We start from the raw sequence: 20,648 nt of genomic DNA on the forward strand, positions 1-20,648 counted from the left end.
CATGCTGTGACCTGGAAGAAAGGAATTTAGCCCCCTGATGATGTCAGACAACGACGGACGGACGGACGGACGGACGCCCACACGTGTGGAGTCCACGTACGCGTCCGCACCCTGCTCTCACACCCAGGGGGCTTCTGGGTAATGTTCCCAAGGGCTCTCTGGAGATCAGGGCCGCTAGCACTGGTGCTAAGATAAAGAGGAGAGAGAGAGAGAGAAGAATAGAGAGAGGGAGGGAGATGGAGAGGGAGAGAATAACAGAGAGAGAGAGTGAGAGAGAAACGGACATACCCTCAAACGGTGGCCCACACTCTCTCTGCTGACCTGCGGTGCGTACGGTTTCGTACGGTGCGAAGTGTGTCACACAGGAAGAGTAAGCTCCCCCCCAGTCACACCTCCACACCTCCACCGTGTGCGTCTTTTCCAGGGGCTGGAAGCTATGATTTAAATACCATCATCTTACTCACTTTAAACAAAACGGGACCTAACGCTTGGAGGATAAACTTGCATATGCGCGCACGCTCATGTGCGCGCGCGTGTGTGTGTGCGTGTGATGTGTGTGCGTGTGTGTGTGCTTGTGTGTGTGTGCGTGTGATTTGCCAAGCTTCTTATCGCATAAACAAAGTGGAAAAAAGTAATGTAGTTTTTCATAAACATTTACAAATATTCAAACGTATGTTTACCTATTCTTTTATTAATAAAAATAAAGTGATAATACATTGAATCCCTATAATTAGCTGTTTTGGAGGAGTGTGGGAAAAATAAAATCACTTTTTTCCCCTCCCTCTGCAGCAATTTCCTGATGTTTCTGAACGTAAACATATCAGTCTTCTTCCCTTATGCAGTCCAGGGCTCTACACCCCCCCCCCATTTTAGGAGCATCTGTTCCTGAAAACTGATGTGTGCTCACTGTAAAAAAATAAAAATAAAAAAAAAGATTTAGGAGCGCATCTACAAATTGGGATGCATCAGCGCGGTCCTAAAATGTTACACTCCGGAGCGCGTGTGCCTGATGTTGCGCCAGTGTCAAATTAAAATGGCTGCCCGGCGTCACTTTAAACAGGAAGCGAGAGCCGCCCCGTTAACAGCTTCCTCCCGCTGTCGCGTAACGTTTTTAACGGGACGGAAACACGCTTCGCCAGCCCTGCCAGCGGCCGACCCGAACACCAGCTGTTAACAGAAGGGCAAACGGTCGGCACGGCGCCCCGGGATCTGGAAGCATACTGCTGGACCCCCCCACCCCCCACCCCCAGAGCAAATGAAATCAGCGACTGCGGCGGGAAGAGCAGAGAGCGGGGACGATAAAATCAGCGCCGTTAGCCGCGCGCCGCCGTGTTTCTGCTGCCCCCCCTCCCTCACCTCACCCCACCCCCCCCCCCCCCCCCACTCACCTCACCCCCGCCCCCACCCTGCCCCCCCCCCTTCCAGCTGCACTCCGAGTCTAACAAGCTCTTGATTGTGCTGCCGCTAACGAATGCTAACGAATGCTAACGCCGACCCTGAAGAAACCGGCGCGCTAGGTCCGTGAGCTCCTGCGCGGTCAGCAGCTCGGCCGGGCCGCTCCAGGCACCATGTGGCCCAGCCAGTGTTAAACGAGCACTGCTATGCCAAAGCACACGCCCCCTTAACGGGCTGTTCGCTGAATGACCACAAGAGGGCGCCGAGGCGCTCAAATTTAAATAGCTGATTATTCTAAATGATTTCCTGCAGGCCCCTTCCATATTTGCAGAAGCCAGATTTAAATTCACAATTTGGCATTATGCAGATGTTCTTACCCAGAGCAAATAAAAATTAATGCATCTAACAAGGCTAGAAAGGCATGTGTTAAATGGACTGCTGATCCCACTTTCGTAAAAACGTTCCGCATATTTTATGTACAATAAATACAATTCAGATCTCACTTGCATACATATGATATTTTTATTTTAAAAAAGCAAATTTAAAATCCACAAAGCCCTTTGGAAAAGTGCGTACTAAAGTTCCGACCTACTAACAGGCTTACAGACAATTTACGAAATGAAAGCTTCACCTTTTGATTGTCAAAGCACTTCGATCAGCTAAGTTTCAGTTTTACAGCACAGTAATTTCCATGGCAACAATACATTTCATCTTCATTTTTTTTTTGTTTTGTTTTAAAGTGCAGAAGTTTTCTCTTTTTTTTTTCCCCTTCTCCTTATTTACATCCGTTGCCAAGCAAAGGCATCACAGAGCTAATTAAGGGCACTGGCCACTGATGGTCAGCTTGGCTTGGCTGAAAAATAACCTTACCCTCTGAAAAAATAGCAAAGATTAATATCGACTCCACACAAACTATACAGATTGTCCTTCCAGTTCCACATGAAGCTCAAACAACAATCGGACTTGAAGAGCAGATTTGAATTTCTAAAAAAACAGTGTATCTTCTGTGTTCATTGTAAGTTCAGAGTAGTGTAAAAAAAAAAACAGGCAACTTGCAGGTAATGGCACATGTGAAGAACAGGTATTATGGTACAGGCAAGCCTAGCACAGAACAGGTATGGTACAGGTGAGCCTAGTACAGAGCAGGTATTTTGGTACAGGTGAGCCTAGCACAGAACAGGTATGGTACAGGTGAGCCTAGCACAGAACAGGTATGGTACAGGTGAGCCTAGTACAGAGCAGGTATTTTGGTACAGGTGAGCCTAGTACAGAGCAGGTATTTTGGTACAGGTGAGCCTAGTACAGAGCAGGTATTTTGGTACAGGTGAGCCTAGTACAGAGCAGGTATTTTGGTACAGGTGAGCCTAGTACAGAGCAGGTATGGTACAGGTGAGCCTAGTACAGAACAGGTATGGTACAGGTGAGCCTAGTACAGAGCAGGTATTTTGGTACAGGTGAGCCTAGTACAGAGCAGGTATTTTGGTACAGGTGAGCCTAGTAGAGGAGCAGGTTTTGTGTTTTAAGTATTTGGTCCTGCACAGAGGTGGCTGACTGCCTTGCCAAAGCCCCATAGCAGGACAGACAGGTGAGCTACAGGCGATTCAGCAGGGGGCATGATTTATCTACCTGTAACCCCTGGGTTAACTAACTGGGTTTCAGCTGTCCTGTTGCATAGGCTAATTAACAAAAGACGTTTTAGTCGCCCCAAAAGCCCGCTGCCATTCCAAGGCTGAAGGGATCCCTGGCGTCAGCTTCAACAGCTGCCAGACAGGCTGTAGGGTCTTCAGCAGCTGCCAGACAGGCTGTAGGGTCTTCAGCAGCTGCCAGACAGGCTGTAGGGTCTTCAGCAGCTGCCAGACAGGCTGTAGGGTCTTCAGCAGCTGCCAGACAGGCTGTAGGGTCTTCAGCAGCTGCCAGACAGGCTGTTGGTCTTCAGCAGCTGCCAGACAGGCTGAGGGTCTTCAGCAGCTGCCAGACAGGCTGTAGGGTCTTCAGCAGCTGCCAGACAGGCTGTTGGTCTTCAGCAGCTGCCAGACAGGCTGTAGGGTCTTCAGCAGCTGCCAGACAGGCTGTAGGTCTTCAGCAGCTGCCAGACAGGCTGATGGTCTTCGCAGCTGCCAGACAGGCTGTAGGGTCTTCAGCAGCTGCCAGACAGGCTGTAGGGTCTTCAGCAGCTGCCAGACAGGCTGTAGGGTCTTCAGCAGCTGCCAGACAGGCTGAGGGTCTTCAGCAGCTGCCAGACAGGCTGTAGGGTCTTCAGCAGCTGCCAGACAGGCTGTAGGGTCTTCAGCAGCTGCCAGACAGGCTGATGGTCTTCAGCAGCTGCCAGACAGGCTGTAGGGTCTTCAGCAGCTGCCAGACAGGCTGATGCAGGCTGATGTGTTTGGCACTATGGTGCAGGAGAACTCCCACGTGGTAGGGTGTTACAGGTGAGGGACAGGTGATGTACAGGTAAGTAAAAGGCAATTGAAAGCTAAGGTACAAGTAAGTTAAAGGTGAGTTGCAGGTAAGGGTACAGGTAAGTAAAAGGTGAGTTGCTGGTAAGGGTACAGGTAAGTTAAAGGTGAGTTGCAGGTAAGGTACAGGTAAGTAAAAGGTAAGGTGCAGGCACATAAAAAGGCATCTCACAGATAAGGCACTGGTAAGTTAAAGGTGAGTTGCAGGTAAGGGTACAGGTAAGTTAAAGGTGAGCTGCAGGTAAGGGTACAGGTGTACTACGCTCAGCGGTACAGGGCCATGCTCGGGCTCTGGTACAGGTACATGTAGGCGTCGCAGAAGAGACGTTTGGCCACGCCCTCCATTTCCCGGGGCACCTGAGTGGCCAGCTCCGCCGGGCTCATCTGCAGGTAGCGCTCCACCTCAGGACACAGCTGCACCTGCGGGATGTTGTACCCGTCCTGGTCTCCTGGCAACCAGGAAAACGCGCGCGTGAGCACGGACAGAGGCAAAGGTAGAGATGGAGAAACGCGCACGCACACACACACACAACCACACACACACACGCACACACACACACACACCACACACACACACACACACAAACACGCAGGCAAACACACACACACACAACCACACACACACACACACAAACACACAACCACACACACACACACACACACACACACACGCAGGCAAACACACACACACACAAACACGCAGGCAAACACTCGAACGAACACACACTCGCGCACACTCACACGCATGCACGCACATGCAAACATACACACACACATGCAAACACACACAACCACACACACACACACAGATGAATACAAAGACAGGGACAGAGAAAGAGATGTGCCCCCCCCCCACTCTCACCGACTCGGTCAGCCATGCTGTCGAAGAAGAGCCAGTCCCCGGGGCGGGGCCCGTATCGGACGAAGGACACGTAGTGGCTGGTCTCTATGCACAGCACGGCGAACAGCTGCAGCTTCTCCCGGGGGGGTCCCCACTGCCTGGCCCCCGAGGGGGGGTACCCCTCCGGCAGGCGAAGATCAGAGGGCCGGTGCAACTTCCTCTGGGGGTGGCTGTGTACCTGCCAAATAACGACCCCCCCAGCTCTTACACTGACCCCAGTACAGGTGTGTGTCTACCTGCCAAATAACGACCCCCCAGCTCTTACACTGACCCCAGAACAGGCGTGTGTGTACCTGCCAAATAACGACCCCCCCAGGTCTTACACTGACCCCAGTACAGGTGTGTGTGTACCTGCCAAATAACGACCGCCCCAGGTCTTACACTGACCCCAGTACAGGTGTGTGTGTACCTGCCAAATAACGACCCCCCCAGCTCTTACACTGACCCCAGTACAGGTGTGTACCTGGTACTCAGTAACTAGGGCTGGCAGGTGATGACCTGTTTTGGACAGGTGAGGGGAGGTGATGTAATGTCCGATATGTGCTTGGAACAGGTGTGATCATTAAGTGTCTAGGTGTGAGCAGGTGATGTAGTGTTAAGTGTCTGTAGGTGTGAGCAGGTGATGTAGTGTTAAGTGTCTGTAGGTGTGAGCAGGTGATGTAGTGTTAAGTGTCTAGGTGTGAGCAGGTGATGTAGCGTTAAGTGTCTAGGTGTGAGCAGGTGGTGTAGCGTTAAGTGTCTGTAGGTGTGAGCAGGCGATGTAGTGTTAAGTGTCTGTAGGTGTGAGCAGGTGATGTAGTGTTAAGTGTCTAGGTGTGAGCAGGTGATGTAGCGTTAAATGTCTAGGTGTGAGCAGGTGATGTAGTGTTAAGTGTCTGTAGGTGTGAGCAGGTGATGTAGTGTTAAGTGTCTAGGTGTGAGCAGGTGATGTAGCGTTAAGTGTCTGTAGGTGTGAGCAGGTGATGTAGTGTTAAGTGTCTGTAGGTGTGAGCAGGTGATGTAGTGTTAAGTGTCTAGGTGTGAGCAGGTGATGTAGTGTTAAGTGTCTGTAGGTGTGAGCAGGTGATGTAGTGTTAAGTGTCTAGGTGTGAGCAGGTGATGTAGCGTTAAGTGTCTGTAGGTGTGAGCAGGTGATGTAGTGTTAAGTGTCTAGGTGTGAGCAGGTGATGTAGCGTTAAGTGTCTGTAGGTGTGAGCAGGTGATGTAGTGTTAAGTGTCTAGGTGTGAGCAGGTGATGTAGTGTTAAGTGTCTGTAGGTGTGAGCAGGTGATGTAGTGTTAAGTGTCTGTAGGTGTGAGCAGGTGATGTAGTGTTAAGTGTCTGTAGGTGTGAGCAGGTGATGTAGTGTTAAGTGTCTGTAGGTGTGAGCAGGTGATGTAGTGTTAAGTGTCTGTAGGTGTGAGCAGGTGCTGTAGCATTAAGTGTCTCTGGGCTGAGTTGGAGGCAGTGTGTGAGTGTGTGAGTGTGTGAGTGTGAGTGTGAGTGAGAGAGTGTGAGTGAGTGTGTGTGTGTGTGTGAGTGTGATGTGTGTGTGTGTGTGAGTGTGTGTGTCTGAGTGAGTGTGAGTGTGTGTGTGTGTGAGTGTTGTGTCTGAGTGAGTGTGTGTGAGTGTGTGAGTGTGAGTGAGTGTGTGTGTGTGTGGAGCAGCTGCACACAGCTGAAAGTGGAGTACCTGTGCAGAGCAGGTTCGGCAGAACTGTTTGAAACCTGTCCTTCCAAAGGTCGGATCTGTGAAGCAGTCTGTGCACTCCAAACCAGCCAGCTGACCGCATAACACACACTCTCGAGGACCTGGAATGTGCGCGCACACACACACACACACACACACACACACACACACGCAGGCGTCATTTGCGCAGCATGCAGACACATGATGACGAGCACAGCACAGAATTTTGTATGACATCCCAAGCAACACGCTGACGTTGTGATTGACAGCACTTTAGCGCACTGAGCGAGGGGCAGATGCATTGTGGGTAACGAGGCCTACTCTCTGACAGGAGGTCACTGATGTCGAGCTCCAGGGATGGAATGATCTTGTCGAACAGCTTGAACTTCTTGCCGAAGCGCGGCATCTGCAGGATGAGGCAGGAGGGGATCTGCAGGGAGGAACAGGAGAACTGCGATGTCACAATGCTCAAGGTAAGGGTCACAAAGAGGAACAGGAGAACTGCGATGTCACAATGCTCAAGGTAAGGGTCACAAAGAGGAACAGGAGAACTGCGATGTCACAATGCTCAAGGTAAGGGTCACAAAGAGGAACAGGAGAACTGTGATGTCACAATGCTCAGGGTAAGGGTCACAAAGAGGAACAGGAGAACTGTGATGTCACAATGCTCAGGGTAAGGGTCACAAAGAGGAACAGGAGAACTGTGATGTCACAATGCTCAAGGTAAGGGTCACAAAGAGGAGCAGGAGAACTGTGATGTCACAATGCACAGGGTAAAGGTCACTGAGGGAAAAAGGAGAACTGTGATGTCACAGGGTCACTATGAGGAACGGGAGAAACTGGTGTCACAGTAGTCTAGTAACAGTCACTAAGAGAACAAACTGTCATGTCATAATGCTTAGAAATTGTGGACCTCACATCTCAACCCAAAACATTAATTGTATTCAATTTGAATCAATGTAAATAAAAAGACACACACACACACACACACAGCCTCACCTCGGCCAGTGTGAGCCCGGACCAGTGGAGAGAGTGCTCCAGCAGCTGCTGAACGGTTGGCAGAATGAGTGAGTGTTTCTGATCCAGGAAAATCTGGTAACAGTAGTTCTCCTGCACCTTGTCCCCTGCTGACCTGCTACATAGAGATCCATACAAATATAACTCACACACGCGCTGGCCTGCCACATAATGACCCATACACATGTAACTCGCACACCTCATCATGCCACATGGAGATCCATATACATCAACAGCACTACATCTTTGTCACTCAATTACTCAGACAGACAGACAGAAACGTAATCTTACAGTTTAAGAAGTGGCTCCAAACACAGAATTCGCTGCATAACAAGGGTCAGGAATTCTTCTGGATCTGTGCACAGAGAAAATTGCAATTAAACAGCGCGGACTAACATAACACTGTGTAAAACAATACTCATTCATAACCCTGTCACTATTTAACAGTACTCATTCATAACCCCGTTTTTATTTTTCAGAGAAACATTTTTTCCCCCCCTCCCATTTCCTGGAGGTTTTTGTCGGGGGTTGGCCGCTGCGTCGCAGATCTGCCCTCTGCAGGCAGGACAGCGGTACTGCAGATGAAGAGCGCGCGTCCTCCCGCTCTGCCCTGGCGCTCGTAGTGTGCAGTCCACACCGTAGCGCTCTCTGCGCCGGGCCCTCTGCAGTTACTATGGCGTTTAGCGGACGCTCTTCTGCAGAGTGACCCACCGAGTGGCACCCCGCCAGCGGGGAGCATTCAGCCCCGGCAGCGCCAGTCATTAACCTCGGGGTGCCGTGAAAAGAGTAAGCGCACAGGCAGCGAGGAGTCCTCCGTGCGTTTGGGTTTCAGTTCCGTTAATTACTCCGTATGTTTTAGTACTCTGCCTGTCATACTGCTCTTTGAGCGTTTGGAAGTAAGCCAGTTTTTTTTATTTATTTTATTTTTTTACTAATCCACAGCTACAACTAAACATCATGCATCTATACATTAGCCAATGTATTTACAATGCATTACATTTCAAAATTTAGCAGATGCTAACGTTATAACAACCCAGAGCTGAGCTGACCCAACGTTCCTAACGTTAGAACAACCCAGCACCCCCTCTCCAGAGCTGAGCTGACCCAATGTTCCTAAAGTTAGAACAACCCAGCACCCCCTCCCCAGAGCTGAGCTGACCCAACGTTCCTAACGTTAGAACAACCCAGCACCCCCTCCCAAGAGCTGAGCTGACCCAACGTTCTGTTGCGGCACTGTTGGGCTGCTGCGTGTGGGGTCGTCATGGTGACGGTGCGGTACCTTTCTCCTCCGTAGTGAAGGTGTGGTCGCTGTGGCCCCCATCCTGCAGCTGCCTGCGCAGTTTCATCACGTTTTCACTAGGAACAAATCCCTTACTGCACACGCGCACACACACACGCACACACACACGTACACACACGCATGCACACACACGTACACGCACACGTACACACACACACACGCACACACACGTACACACACGCACACGTACACACACACGTACACAAACACACACACGCACACGTACACACACACGTACACGCGCATGCACACACGCGTAGACACACACACACACACGCAACACACAGAAAAAGTGTTATCACTTTGAGATGTTTTAGTCTCATCAGTATGGCTGTGATTTTGTCCTGGCTTCAGAGCAGGGAAATATGTTTAATTACTGTCCTCAGGACAGACATGTTTTAGTCCTCAATCAGGGAGGAAAAATGATTTTATATTCATGGTCTCAGGGTAGATGCATTTTATTCTTGGTCTTAGGACAGATGTGTTTTAGTTCTGGTTCTGGGGCAGATGTGTTTTAGTCCCGGCTCTGGGGCAGATGTGTTTTAATCCTGGCTCTGGGGCAGATGAGTTTTAGTCCTGGTTCTGGGGCAGATGTGTTTTAGTCCCGGGTCTGGGGCAGATGTGTTTTAGTCCCGGGTCTGGGGCAGATGAGACTGACCTGCGCAGGGGGTTGACTATCTGCTGCAGCAGGGTGGTCTGAACAGCAGCGTCCTGCTGGTGTGTGGACATGAAGAGCAGGGAGTCCAACGTGGAGGAGCAGGAGAAAAGGCTACAGAGAGGAGACACAGCACACAGCGTTTTGGGGGTTGAGAGTTCAAATCCCAGCTGAGTCGGTGACAATGTAACCTTCAGAACAACGAATGTCCATCTGTACTCATTAATTAAAGATCCTCAAGCACAAGGTATGGTATTTTTATTTTTGTAAATCTGCAATTTGAAATACTGTATGTTGCATGCCAAACACGCACACACACGCACACCCATATATGTATGCATTTAAATTTAACATACTTAACTATATGCAGTTTTTAGCTGATAAAAACACGCTTAACTTGTAAAATACAACGGAATTTAAAATGAATATGAAAAAACCCCTTGATCCCAAGTTTACTTAAGTGCACTCATTGGGATGGTCTTGCAGGTCTATCACACAGAGCTCTGTGTGGGCAGTGTGTCAGAGACAAGGGGAGTGGTCCTGACCTGAAGAGGGCGGAGTCCATGTAGCAGGAGTTACAGTGGCCCTGGATCCCCCTCATCCTGCCCACCAGCACCTGCAGTACCTGCTCAGAGCTGAGGGGGGCGACACTGCCAGACACTGTGGAATCCAGCACTCCGTTTCTCTCTGAAAAGCACACACACACAAACACACACACATATGCACACCCCCACCCCCCCCCCCCCCCCCCCACACACACACACACACACACACACACACACAAACACACAGCCTTTTTAAGTCATCTCATTTATCTGACACAAGTCCACCATCATATCAACACCGTACTGAATGTTTGGTTATAAGATGCAAGGAGAGAGCATGCACGATGGGCCCAGGCTCTGGACCCATGTGTTTGCTGGACATGTGCATGGACATTGGCTCTGTACCCATGTGCTGGACATGCGTATGGACATTGGCTCTGTACCCATGTGTTTGTTGGACATGTGCATGGACATTGGCTCTGTACCCATGTGTTTGCTGGACATACGCATGGACATTGGCTCTGTACCCATGTGCTGGACATGCGTATGGACATTGGCTCTGTACCCATGTGTTTGTTGGACATGTGCATGGACATTGGCTCTGTACCCATGTGTTTGCTGGACATACGCATGGACATTGGCTCTGTACCCATGTGCTGGACATGCGTATGGACACTGGCTCTGTACCCATGTGTTTGTTGGACATGTGCATGGACATTGGCTCTGTGCCCATGTGCTGGACATGCGTATGGACATTGGCTCTGTACCTATGTGTTTGTTGGACATGTGCATGGACATTGGCTCTGTACCCATGTGCTGGACATGCGTATGGACATTGGCTCTGTACCCATGTGTTTGTTGGACATGCTCCTGGACAGCGCCCCCTCTCTGTGGCTGGGGGTATGGAAGCGGGAGTCCGGACGGCAGGAGTCTCGCTTCATAAACAACCCCCTTTTGGGCAGACAGGTGAACATACGCTGACCAGAGAACGTCCCGTCAGTCACTCCACTGGGCTCCTCCTACAAAGAGAGAGAGGGGGGGGGGGTAATTGAAAGCAATGGAGTTCTAGAACACAGACTTAGAATTTTGAAAAAACATTCCAAAAAAAAAAAAAAAAAAAAATAGTCTTCAGTGGATTAAAACACACTGGCATTGGCCATAGAGAAATGACAGGAGGGGAGAACTCGAAACAGATTCCGCGATAGACAGAGCAGGGGGCAGCACTGAGCCCACGCACCAGCTCCAGGCCCAATATGGTTCCCTCCTGTCCCGGCAGCTTGCCGATCCAGCGCACCGTCCCGTACACTGTCCTGCCTTGGCTGAGGTCCACCTCCACCACAGAGTTCAGGCCGAGGACGTCAGAGGACCTCTCGATGTCTCTCGCCATTCCCGCTGAGGGGTCGGTCGTGTCCGGCTGTGTCTTCACGCTGGGACCTGCTGTAACACCCCAGCCACATGAAACCGTACTCATTAATGAGGGAGGGAGGAGAGCCAACCAGTACCAAAAAAACACCACACACAGAGCGACTCTAGGCTAGGGAAGGGCAGTTCCAGCCTTGGGGGGGCCGGTGTGTGTGCAGGTTTTTGTTTCTTCCCAATGCCCTGGCTACATGTGTTAACTGGCTGGACACACCAACTCGTAGTCGTAGATTAGGACAGTCAAATTTTCCATATAACCATATGAAAATATGGAGGGTACTCTATATCCGGAGAGACTCTGGTATCTCCGCCTTGAAAAAGAGACAGTAGGCTGCCGGGCAAAGGCCAGAGATCGGACTGCGCCACCTAGGGAAGGAGAGAGACACTGCGCTTCACACCTGGCGAGAGAAGTTCCTCTCTAATGACAGCTTCCAGAGGTATCCTCACGAAGTCCGCACTGTCATTCTTATCGTTCAAGTCCTGTAGGGAAAAAAACCAGTGTACACTCAGTCACACTGATCCGTTACACATACAAACATTACCCACTGAGGCATTAAACAACTACGCTTGGCTAAACTGGACCTCCTGCATCCAGTGTCACTGGATGCACATCAGTCATTCAGGAAATGTATTATTTGCACGTGTCCCATTAGAAGATCATATTTTTCATATTTCGCACTCCGTCACCAAATCAGCACTAACCGGTGATATGACGACGACATTGCCTTCCAGTGCCAGGACCATGCCATTACGGCTGCTGTCGTCATTCAAAAAGAAGGTCACTCTGTCTCCGAGGACCAGGGTCCCCGCAGGGTCCTGCAGGGGTTTTGGGGACTCCTGGGGTTTTGGGTCCCTGGGTCGGACAATGGTGAAGGGGGCAAAAATGCCGCAGTTCTTACTGCAGGTGAAGTGTCTCTCACTGCCAAACTTCCCATCACACAATCCTTTTCCTTTATCGTTCCCCTGTAGAAAAAGAAATATGAACAACCATCTTTAAAATAATCTACCAGAAAACAATAAAAAGGGTAAATAAAATATCTGTAATATGAGCAGTGATGTCACTGAGGATCTCACAAACAAGTCTACGTGCAAGATTTCAGTTGAGGGTTCGGTTCAATTAGAAAAAAATCTCACATGTACACACACACACACACAATCTCACCTGCAATTCGATCCCAAAAAAGGTTCCTGTTATGGGGTCAGAGTATTTTGTGCGTGTAATCCCCCCGATGTAGCGGACCACCCCCTGACACCACTCCTCGTTCACCTTCACTGCCACCTGGCTGCTTTGTCTAAGGGTGGGGGCCAAGTCCAGCCCCTCTCTCTCCCAAAAGGCAGCAAGCCTCTCCTTGTCACTTTCCAGGGCATACAAGAATTCTGCCTCCTGCTTTGTTAGTTGCTTGATTTCTTTGAACTGTACAGACGTCTCCTGATGGCCCAGAGCCTTGACTCTCAAAATATATGAAGAGTCACTCTTTTTTTTAAAGTACTGATCTTTCTCCGTGTAGCATATTCGGCCGGATCTGTAGCCATCCTCAATAATAAAATACGTGTAATTTTCACTGGGCTCCATATCCTTCTCCAACAGTCGAGTTCCCCACCTGCGGGGGGGGGGGGGGGGGGCGAGAGACAAAACAGGAGATGAGTTATCTCTGGGCCTAAATATACACAGCTTTACAACAGATCAGCGCATCGCTCCAGCATGTCTGGATGCGTCTTTTCCCATCTTCCCTGTCATTAATACGCGATTGCCATACGAGGTATAACGGGGGAAATTCGCCCAGGTCATAATCCTATACAAAAACCCCACTGCATCAGGAGTCTCATCAGGGCCACACTGTCTACTGGTTTTTGTGATTATTTATTTACTTTTTGTGATCAGGCCTCTAAAAACAAGCCATGCAGACTCTTTAGGCAATCAATGACTAAAATGAAGGGTTTAAGCACAAGAACTCCTAAAAAACCAGCAGATACAGCGGCACTCCAGGATTTTATATTGAGATCCCAGTACTACAGCGTTACAGCAGTCATTTAAATTTCTCTCTTAAAAATTAAATTGACACATTAATAACTTAGTAATTTGCAATGTCCTCTTGCGAACAAAACTTCACAAACCGTAGTTCGTGACCATCCAGCCAGCGATTTGCTCCTTTCAAATGTAACATCGTAATGTTTTCATGTTTCCCAGTAAATGAAGTAAGGCGGAAAAAAACATTTGAACTTCTAACTTACATAAGCAAATACCTGGTTTACTTTGACTGGTCACAACACTTCCGTCTACGGTTGCAAACAAAAATGGAAGAAAGCATAAACGAAACAGCCGAGGAACTTGATATAGTTGATAGACTACGTTTTTCGGCAACGGACTGTAAACAGCCAACTACAAGATAACGTTAAACGTACTAAATATTGGGAGCAAACGACTCAGTCATCGTGCTCATTTTTTTTATCGACAGCAATCGACATGGCGTGGTTTCAAATGTCAAATCGGCTGTCACTTAACACATACCAGTTACAGGCATGAATGTCGAAAGACGTAACATTCAGATCTGTTCGCAATTATTCCAGAGGTGGGTACATACGTGTAGCTATTTTAGCAGGTGTTTCTTCTTCTGTTCTTCTCAATAAACTGGCTTGTTAGCTACTTCCTTCTTGCTGCAGTCAACTACCTTAGCACAGAAACAGTGGGGGAATTGGTGTGATGTCACGGTCATCGTCTTGTTCCTCTAAACCAGTTTCAATTAATCAGACTCGCCTCTTCAGACAGCTTTCGTTTTCCGGGCTATGTTTGCTACGAAGCCAGCTAAGTTAGTTAGCAAAACACATTTGTTAAACTTTCAGTTTCAGTTATAAAGACAAAGAGTAACGAAATGCCTCGAATGCCAAAGATAACAGTTATCGACAGATTTAAATGTTTGTTACCTTATCGCAGGAAGCAGTAATGTCTTTAAAATGGAAACGTCTCTGAAATTGAAATTTGCGCATACGATTTAGCTACCTAGCCCTGTTCTGATCATATTGTTCCTGTCGCCAGCCAAACATGCACATGTCATTGCGCCCACTTTTACAGCGACTCAAACTCCCAGCCAGGCACAGCGAGTCGTTGACTCTGATTGGATGTAGAGTGTATACGTCATCAATAAACGTTCGGCAGGACGACTCGTTTTGATGACGAATGTTTTGTTTTAGAAATGGAGGACCGAGAAGCGCTGAAGAGGCAGATAGAATTGTTACAAAGTAAGTTTGTGGCGTTGCTAGAAAATGAGCTGCAATTTAAACAGTATTTATTTATTCTATTAGGTACAAGGTAATTCATTAATATCAGGTACCTGCGGCACTTTTGGTTTTAGTGTCAAAAGTCAAAAGTAGCTGACTAATAGTCTAGTTACCAAAAAGACCGCTGGCTGACGTTGGGTATGCAATGCCCTAACGTTAGTTTAGCTATCGGTGTCATAAGCTAGTAATAAGCTAACCACTATACTGTATGGCTGTAAGGAAAAAGCAGTTTTGTAAAAAGATTAGGACCACCAATTTGTTATGCGGCACTGAGGATTTGTCTACATCCACTGTGATATGTGACGTTTCAGCTTTTAAATATTCCAATTTTGTAAGCGAGCTTATATGTGTAACTAACTGTGTTTTTTTCCCTCCCCCGTGCTCTCAAAGTTATTCAGTCAGTATTTTTTCGGTAATACGTCCTTAGAATCACAGGCTTGAGGCGTAGCATACCTGTAGCTATATTTAACTGGCTCAAAAATTAGTAACGTTATATGACGTTGAATGGCATCAATAGTACATCAAACACAGATCTGTCACATAGTGCAGCTTACATTACATCTCCATCATCCAACAGCTCTTAGTTGTGTGGTTTTTCACCATACTTGGTTCGTGCTACTGCCAGCAGGTCAGGGTCTAAAATGGCAACAAAAATGATTATGCTACAGTTCATAACAGTCCTCTGCTCTGTGTTTTACCCTAGAGCACAGTTCATAAGTCTACTGCTCTGTCTCTGTGCTTTACCCTAGAGCACAGTTCATAACAGTTTTCTGCCCTGTGTTGTCTGCTGTTCACAGATCTCATAAACACCCACAGGAGCGTCCATGGCGATGCACCGTCGCACGTTGGGGAGCGGCGCCCCCTAGTGGCTGCGCCCTCCAGAGGCCGGGGCCTCGCGGCTCAGACCTCCGCTTCGTTTCGGGCCCCTCCCCGGCTGTACGGCCCCGCCCCCGCCGGTCACTGGAGAAAAAAGTATTCCCTTAGCAACAAGAGCCCCGCCTCCACCGCCCCGGCCGCCTCCAATCACACCGCTCCGTCCGCTCAGGGTTCCCTTAGCAACAAGAGCCCCGCCTCCACCGCCCCAGCCCCCTCCAGTCACGCCGCTCCATCCTCTCTGGGATCCCTTAGCAACAAGAGCCCCGCCTCCACCGCCCTGGCCCCCTCCAATCGCACCGCTCCATCTGCTCAGGGTTCCCTTAGCAACAAGAGCCCCGCCTCCACTGCCCCGGCCCCCTCCAGTCACGCCGCTCCATCCTCTCTGGGATCCCTTAGCAACAAGAGCCCCGCCTCCACCGCCCCGGCCGCCTCCAATCACGCCGCTCCATCCGCTCAGGGTTCCCGTGGCAACAAGAGCCCCGCCTCCACCGCCCCAGCCCCCTCCAATCACGCCGCTCCATCCGCTCAGGGTTCCCGTGGCAACAAGAGCCCCGCCTCCACCGCCCCAGCCCCCTCCAATCACACCGCTCCATCCTCTCTGGGTTCCCTTAGCAACAGGAGCCCCGCCTCCACGGCTCCCCCCTCCCTGGGGCACCTGCCCCGGGCCAACTGCGGTGCGGTGGGTGCCGGGTCCCGGCCCGGCTCCTCTCCTGGCCTCGGCACGAGGCGGGCGGAGCGGGGGGGAGAGGGGGCCGCTGCGTGCCCGGGCCCTGCGGGCGGTGTGGGGGCGGACGGAGGACTGGCGGCCACGGCGGGAGGGCCTGCTAGCGCGCCGCGGAAACGCGGGCTGGGGGCCACGGGGGATCAGGAGGGGGGCGGGGCCTCAGCTCTCGGCCCTCGGAGGAAGGGCCCGGGGCCCCCGGTGGAAGCAGGCTCCGCCCTGCAGCTCAAACCCCGCCTCCAGGGGAGGGTTCACTCCGCCCCCAAGCTGGCAGCCACCCCGGCGGTCCCCCGCAGCACCCCTCTTCCTCCTCCTCCTCCTCCTCCTCCTCCATCTGCCCACTCCAGCGCCCTCCCCAGGACTGTGGTGATCCCTGGGTCCAAAGGGGGCGTGGCCAAACAGCGGCTCCTCCCCTCTCGGGCCAAGTCCCAGTTCACCTGGGTGAAGGGCAGCCAGGGGCTTGCCCCAAACTCCGCCCCCTCCCCTGGGGGTGCCTGTGCCATGCCCCTGCCCACCCCAGCCAGGAGGACTCTCCGCAGGCCAGGCAGTGTTGCCAAGACAACCAAGTACACCTGGGTCTCCTCCTCCTCTTTATCCTCCATGCGGTTGTCCAGGAAACCCCTCTCCCCTAAGGCCCTGGACACGCCCCAGAGGGCTGCTCTTGGAGGCGGGGCCAGGAAGCTGAAATCTGCCGCCTCTCATGCAGCCAAACATAAGAAGGGGGCGGGGCAGGGGGCGGGGCCAGCGGGCTCCTCCCAGGCCCACAGCAGTCGGTACCGCTGGAAGGCGATTGCGCAGAACCGAACGGGCGTGGCCAGGGGTGGGTCCGTCTACCGCTGGACCTCGGAGAAGGAGAACGGGCCCGAGGGGGTGGGTGGTCCGGGCCCCCCCTCTTCCGAAGCCGAACGCACCCCCGCCTCCGTGGCAACCGCCCCATCTGCCCCCTCCCCCGGTGGCTTCAAGCTGAGGAGTAGGATGAAGATCATCAGGAGGAGGAGCTTCAGCAGGTGAGTGACGACACTGATTCTTTCGAGTAGTGCTTCCTTAACTGTGGGTCGTGTGATGACAAAAAAAAAAAGCTGTATGGTTCTGTCTTCTGATATCCAATACAGTCAGATCATACTCTGCAACTCTTACTGGTACGACAGCCGTGGAAAAGTATTAGCCCTCCCCGTATTTCCCTCTTATTGCGTATTTTTCACACTGAAAGGTGTCAGATCTTTAGACAAAATGTAATACCGGACAAATGGAACCTGAGCTCCATTCTGAGAAAAAAGTTGTCAAACTAACACCCGTATCTCCCTTGTGAAAAACTGAGCAATAACTGAGGAAACCAGGAAGGGGGGAAATTCTGTTTCACAGCCTTGTAGATACGGTGCCCATGCAGTTGTTTTGACACATCAAATACAGTTAATCATTTAATTCAAAATGGAACATATTTTATTCTGCCCCCTGCCCCTGAACACTAACTTCATGTACAGCAGTTGTGTTCCTACCTGTGGCCAGTAGGTGTCGCCAGATCAAAGCTAATGAGTTGCCTTCGGGGCTTTAACACTGCAAGGTTTCCGTCTATTTTGAGGTGGAATAGTTTGAAATGTAGTGTGCAGTACAGACACATGCTCTCATGTCTGTTGTTGTGTGCAGTACAGACACGTGCTCTCATGTCTGTTGTTGTGTGCAGTACAGACACGTGCTGTCATGTCTGTGGTAGTGTGCAGTACAGACACATGCTGTCATGTCTGTTGTTGTGTGCAGTGCAGACACGTGCTCTCATGTCTGTTGTTGTGTGCAGTGCAGACACGTGCTCTCATGTCTGTTGTTGTGTGCAGTGCAGACACGTGCTCTCATGTCTGTTGTTGTGTGCAGTACAGACACGTGCTCTCATGTCTGTGGTAGTGTGCAGTACAGACACATGCTCTCATGTCTGTGGTAGTGTGCTGGTCTCACGGTGCAGGTGTACCTGCTGGTGTGCCGGGCAGGTGTGTGTGATGCTGTGTAGGTGTTGCACTCTGCTCTTACTGCCGACCTTGAGTCAGTATGCATTAGAAATTCAACGTGATGGCTGACTGTCTCTCTCCCTCCCTCCCCCCCCCGCCCCCCCGCAGTGCTGCCGCTGGGGGAGCAGACTGCAGGAGCGGTGCAGAGTACAGGAGCGGTGCAGGCGTGCTGACGGTGACCAGTCGCTACGCGCTTCGGCGTCGAGCGTCCGCCGCGGGTGGGCGGGGCTTAGGCTGCGGCAGGAGGGCGCCGGGGCGAGGCCTGGTGTGCTTCGGCAGGCACAAGCTGCGCCGCCTCGGCCCCGCCCCCGGCCCTGCCCCCGCCCCCGCCGGCTTCAGGACAGGTAGGCTCCGCCTGCTGAGGGTCGGGGGTGGGGGCGGGGGGGGACGGGTGCTGTAAACAAAGAGCGCTGTGAGAGACTCCTATTACCTGTGTGTATAGTGTGTGGGGTATGTGTGTGTGTGGGGTGTGTACGTGTGTGGGGTATGTGTGTGTGTGTGGGGTGTGTGTGTGTGGGGTGTGTGTGTGTGGGGTGTGTACGTGTGTGGGGTGTGTACGTGTGTGGGGTGTGTGTGTGTGTGGGGTATGTGTGTGTGTGGGGTGTGGGGTGTGTGTGGGGTTGTGTGTGTGTGGGTGTGTACGTGTGTGGGGTGTGTACGTGTGTGGGGTATATGTGTGTGTGTGTGTGGGGTGTGTACGTGTGTGGGGTATGTGTGTGTGTGGGGTGTGTACGTGTGTGGGGTATGTGTGTGTTGGGTGTGTGGGGTATATGTGTGTGTGTGGGGTGTGTACGTGTGTGGGGTATGTACGTGTGTGGGGTATTTGGGGGGTGTGTGTGTGTGTGGGGTGTGTGTGGGGTATGTGTGTGTTGGGGTGTGTGTGTGGGGGTATGTGTGTGTGTGGGTGTGTGTGTGTGTGGGGTATGTGTGTGTGTGGGGTGTTGGGTAGTGTGTGTGGGGGTGTGTGGGGTGTGTCGTGTGTGGGGTGTGCGTGTGTGGGGTGTGTGTGTGTGGGTTGTGTGTGTGTGGGGTGGTGTGTGTGGGGTGTGCGTGTGTGGGGTGTGTACGTGTGTGGGGTAGTGTGTGTGTGTGGGGTGGTGTGGTGTGGTGTGTGGGGTGGTGTGTGTGGTGTGTGTGTGTGTGTGGGGTGTGTACGTGTGTGGGGTGTGTGACGTGTGTGTAGGGTGTGTGTTGTGTGTGTGTGCTGGAGTCGCTTACATCTCAGAAGGACACAGGGAAGACCTAGTTGAGGGGTTTTCTTTTAGCGTTAGAAGGTAGCAGGCAGGTCGTGTGAAAATGGATGAGCGTTTTATTTCAAACGGGATTCGTGAAGTGGAACTCGCTTCGGCCGAGCTCTGAACACGAGAGGGCATTACCGGGCTCAGTCTGAGCGCGCTCAGAGATGCTCAAGCGGGGACATCTCTCCAGGCTTGGCTACGCTGCCCGCTGTGTTCGGCCCGTTCCCCTCCTCACTCTTCTCCAGCTCTCGCGTTCGCAGAGCAGAAATGAAAAATCAATGCGCTGAATTCATTCAGCGTTCTTTGGCGGTACTGCTCTGTAACCGCAAACACCCTTACTAACAGCACGACAGAGGCTGTTTACTTCCCCCCCCACTGGGGATTTCTGGGAGTTGTAGTGCGTCTCTGGTCAGTTTTCTGTTAAGAGCCAAATCGCGCATAATTAGTTTGGGAAGTTGGGTTCGAGTAAAACCAGCACACAGTTTAACTCCAGTCCTGGAGGGGGCGCTGTGTCTGCGGGTTTAACTCCAGTCCTGGAGGGGGTGCTGTGTCTGCGGGTTTAACTCCAGTCCTGGAGGGGGCGCTGTGTCTGCAGGTTTAACTCCAGTCCTGGAGGGGGCGCTGTGTCTGCAGGTTTAACTCCAGTCCTGGAGGGGGCGCTGTGTCTGCAGGTTTAACTCCAGTCCTGGAGCAGTACCTAGTCCCTACAGCAGGGGGCCAGCTTCTATGTTGACAGAGCCCCACTGGGCTTCCTGATGTGAACTGAGGGCCAGGGGGTTTGGCGGGGGTCTGGGGCGTGTGGGGATGGTGTGTGGGGGGGGGGGGTGATTGGGCCGGGGGGTCTAGGCGGCGGGGTTCTGGGGGGCGGGGGTGTTGATTGATTGGCCAGTTCAGCGCTGATGGTGTACAAGTGCCGATAGCCGGCTCGGCCTGGGCCTCTATCAAGCCCTGGCACTCTTCCCCCGCTGCAGATAAAAAGCAGCTAATGCATAATTATCCTGTGCAAATTGGATTGTTTTAACTAACTGTAGAATATAGGCCCTGCCCGATGGAAAGCAATCACCGTTCTTTACAACACCCCCCCCGAGCCCCCCCCCCCCCCCCCCCAGCACGCTTGCAATTCTGTAACTAAATCTGCTATCTCGGGATAATTGCTTGGAGTCAATGAATTTCAGTGTGCATT

At 51.5% G+C, this 20,648-nt stretch overlaps 2 protein-coding genes and 2 long non-coding RNA genes across 9 annotated transcripts in view; 2 read left to right on the top strand and 2 right to left on the bottom strand.

The window, feature by feature from the left end:
- Positions 1-1,898: 1,898 nt before the first annotated feature.
- On the bottom strand, positions 1,899-14,425 carry cyldl (cylindromatosis (turban tumor syndrome), like). Of its 6 annotated transcripts, none has more exons than XM_064334182.1 (16): positions 14,280-14,425; positions 13,940-14,026; positions 12,520-12,958; positions 12,060-12,320; positions 11,756-11,837; positions 11,176-11,375; positions 10,786-10,957; positions 9,939-10,080; positions 9,397-9,507; positions 8,718-8,812; positions 7,730-7,793; positions 7,421-7,556; positions 6,743-6,851; positions 6,425-6,543; positions 4,714-4,930; positions 1,899-4,300 (listed from the first exon to the last, which is right to left on the bottom strand). In XM_064334182.1, the coding sequence occupies exons 3-16, from the start codon at positions 12,928-12,930 to the stop codon at positions 4,116-4,118; spliced, it is 2,304 nt and encodes a 767-aa protein (XP_064190252.1). In that variant the 5' UTR covers positions 12,931-12,958; positions 13,940-14,026; positions 14,280-14,425; the 3' UTR covers positions 1,899-4,115. The 6 variants fall into 6 exon arrangements, 5 of the variants coding, with proteins under 5 accessions (XP_064190252.1, XP_064190253.1, XP_064190255.1 ...); XM_064334183.1 differs by having other exon boundaries at positions 13,940-14,022; positions 14,280-14,420; XR_010329770.1 differs by lacking the exons at positions 13,940-14,026; positions 14,280-14,425 and having other exon boundaries at positions 1,899-3,958; positions 4,048-4,300.
- On the top strand, positions 3,347-5,572 carry LOC135254255 (uncharacterized). The gene is made up of 3 exons (XR_010329784.1): positions 3,347-3,470; positions 3,528-5,326; positions 5,430-5,572. It is a non-coding gene; the product is annotated as an uncharacterized LOC135254255 (long non-coding RNA).
- LOC135254261 (uncharacterized) lies at positions 7,900-8,519 on the bottom strand. Its single transcript, XR_010329792.1, has 2 exons — positions 8,488-8,519; positions 7,900-8,455 (listed from the first exon to the last, which is right to left on the bottom strand). It is a non-coding gene; the product is annotated as an uncharacterized LOC135254261 (long non-coding RNA).
- Positions 14,426-14,450: 25 nt separating the features above from the next.
- zc3h3 (zinc finger CCCH-type containing 3) overlaps positions 14,451-20,648 on the top strand; it is a 49,711-nt gene continuing 43,513 nt past the window's right edge. The window contains exons 1-3 of the mRNA XM_064334170.1: positions 14,451-14,594; positions 15,431-17,237; positions 18,336-18,571. Of these exons, the coding sequence (XP_064190240.1) occupies positions 14,549-14,594; positions 15,431-17,237; positions 18,336-18,571 (2,089 nt within the window). The 5' untranslated portion in view covers positions 14,451-14,548. The remainder of the gene's footprint in view (positions 14,595-15,430; positions 17,238-18,335; positions 18,572-20,648) is intronic.

Source organism: Anguilla rostrata, chromosome 4 (assembly GCF_018555375.3).
Source record: "Anguilla rostrata isolate EN2019 chromosome 4, ASM1855537v3, whole genome shotgun sequence".
Classification (NCBI taxonomy): Eukaryota; Metazoa; Chordata; class Actinopteri; order Anguilliformes; family Anguillidae; genus Anguilla; species Anguilla rostrata.

Excerpts from the sequence above, each read along its gene's own strand:
- cyldl (XM_064334182.1), bottom strand. The coding sequence starts at position 12,930 with ATGGAGCCCAGTGAAAATTACACGTATTTTATTATTGAGGATGGCTAC. Across the intron at positions 8,813-9,396 it reads ATAGTCAACCCCCTGCGCAG|TAAGGGATTTGTTCCTAGTG; the intron begins GTCAGTCTCATC and ends GCGCGTGTGCAG. Across the intron at positions 7,794-8,717 it reads CTTCACTACGGAGGAGAAAG|ATCCAGAAGAATTCCTGACC; the intron begins GTACCGCACCGT and ends CTCTGTGCACAG.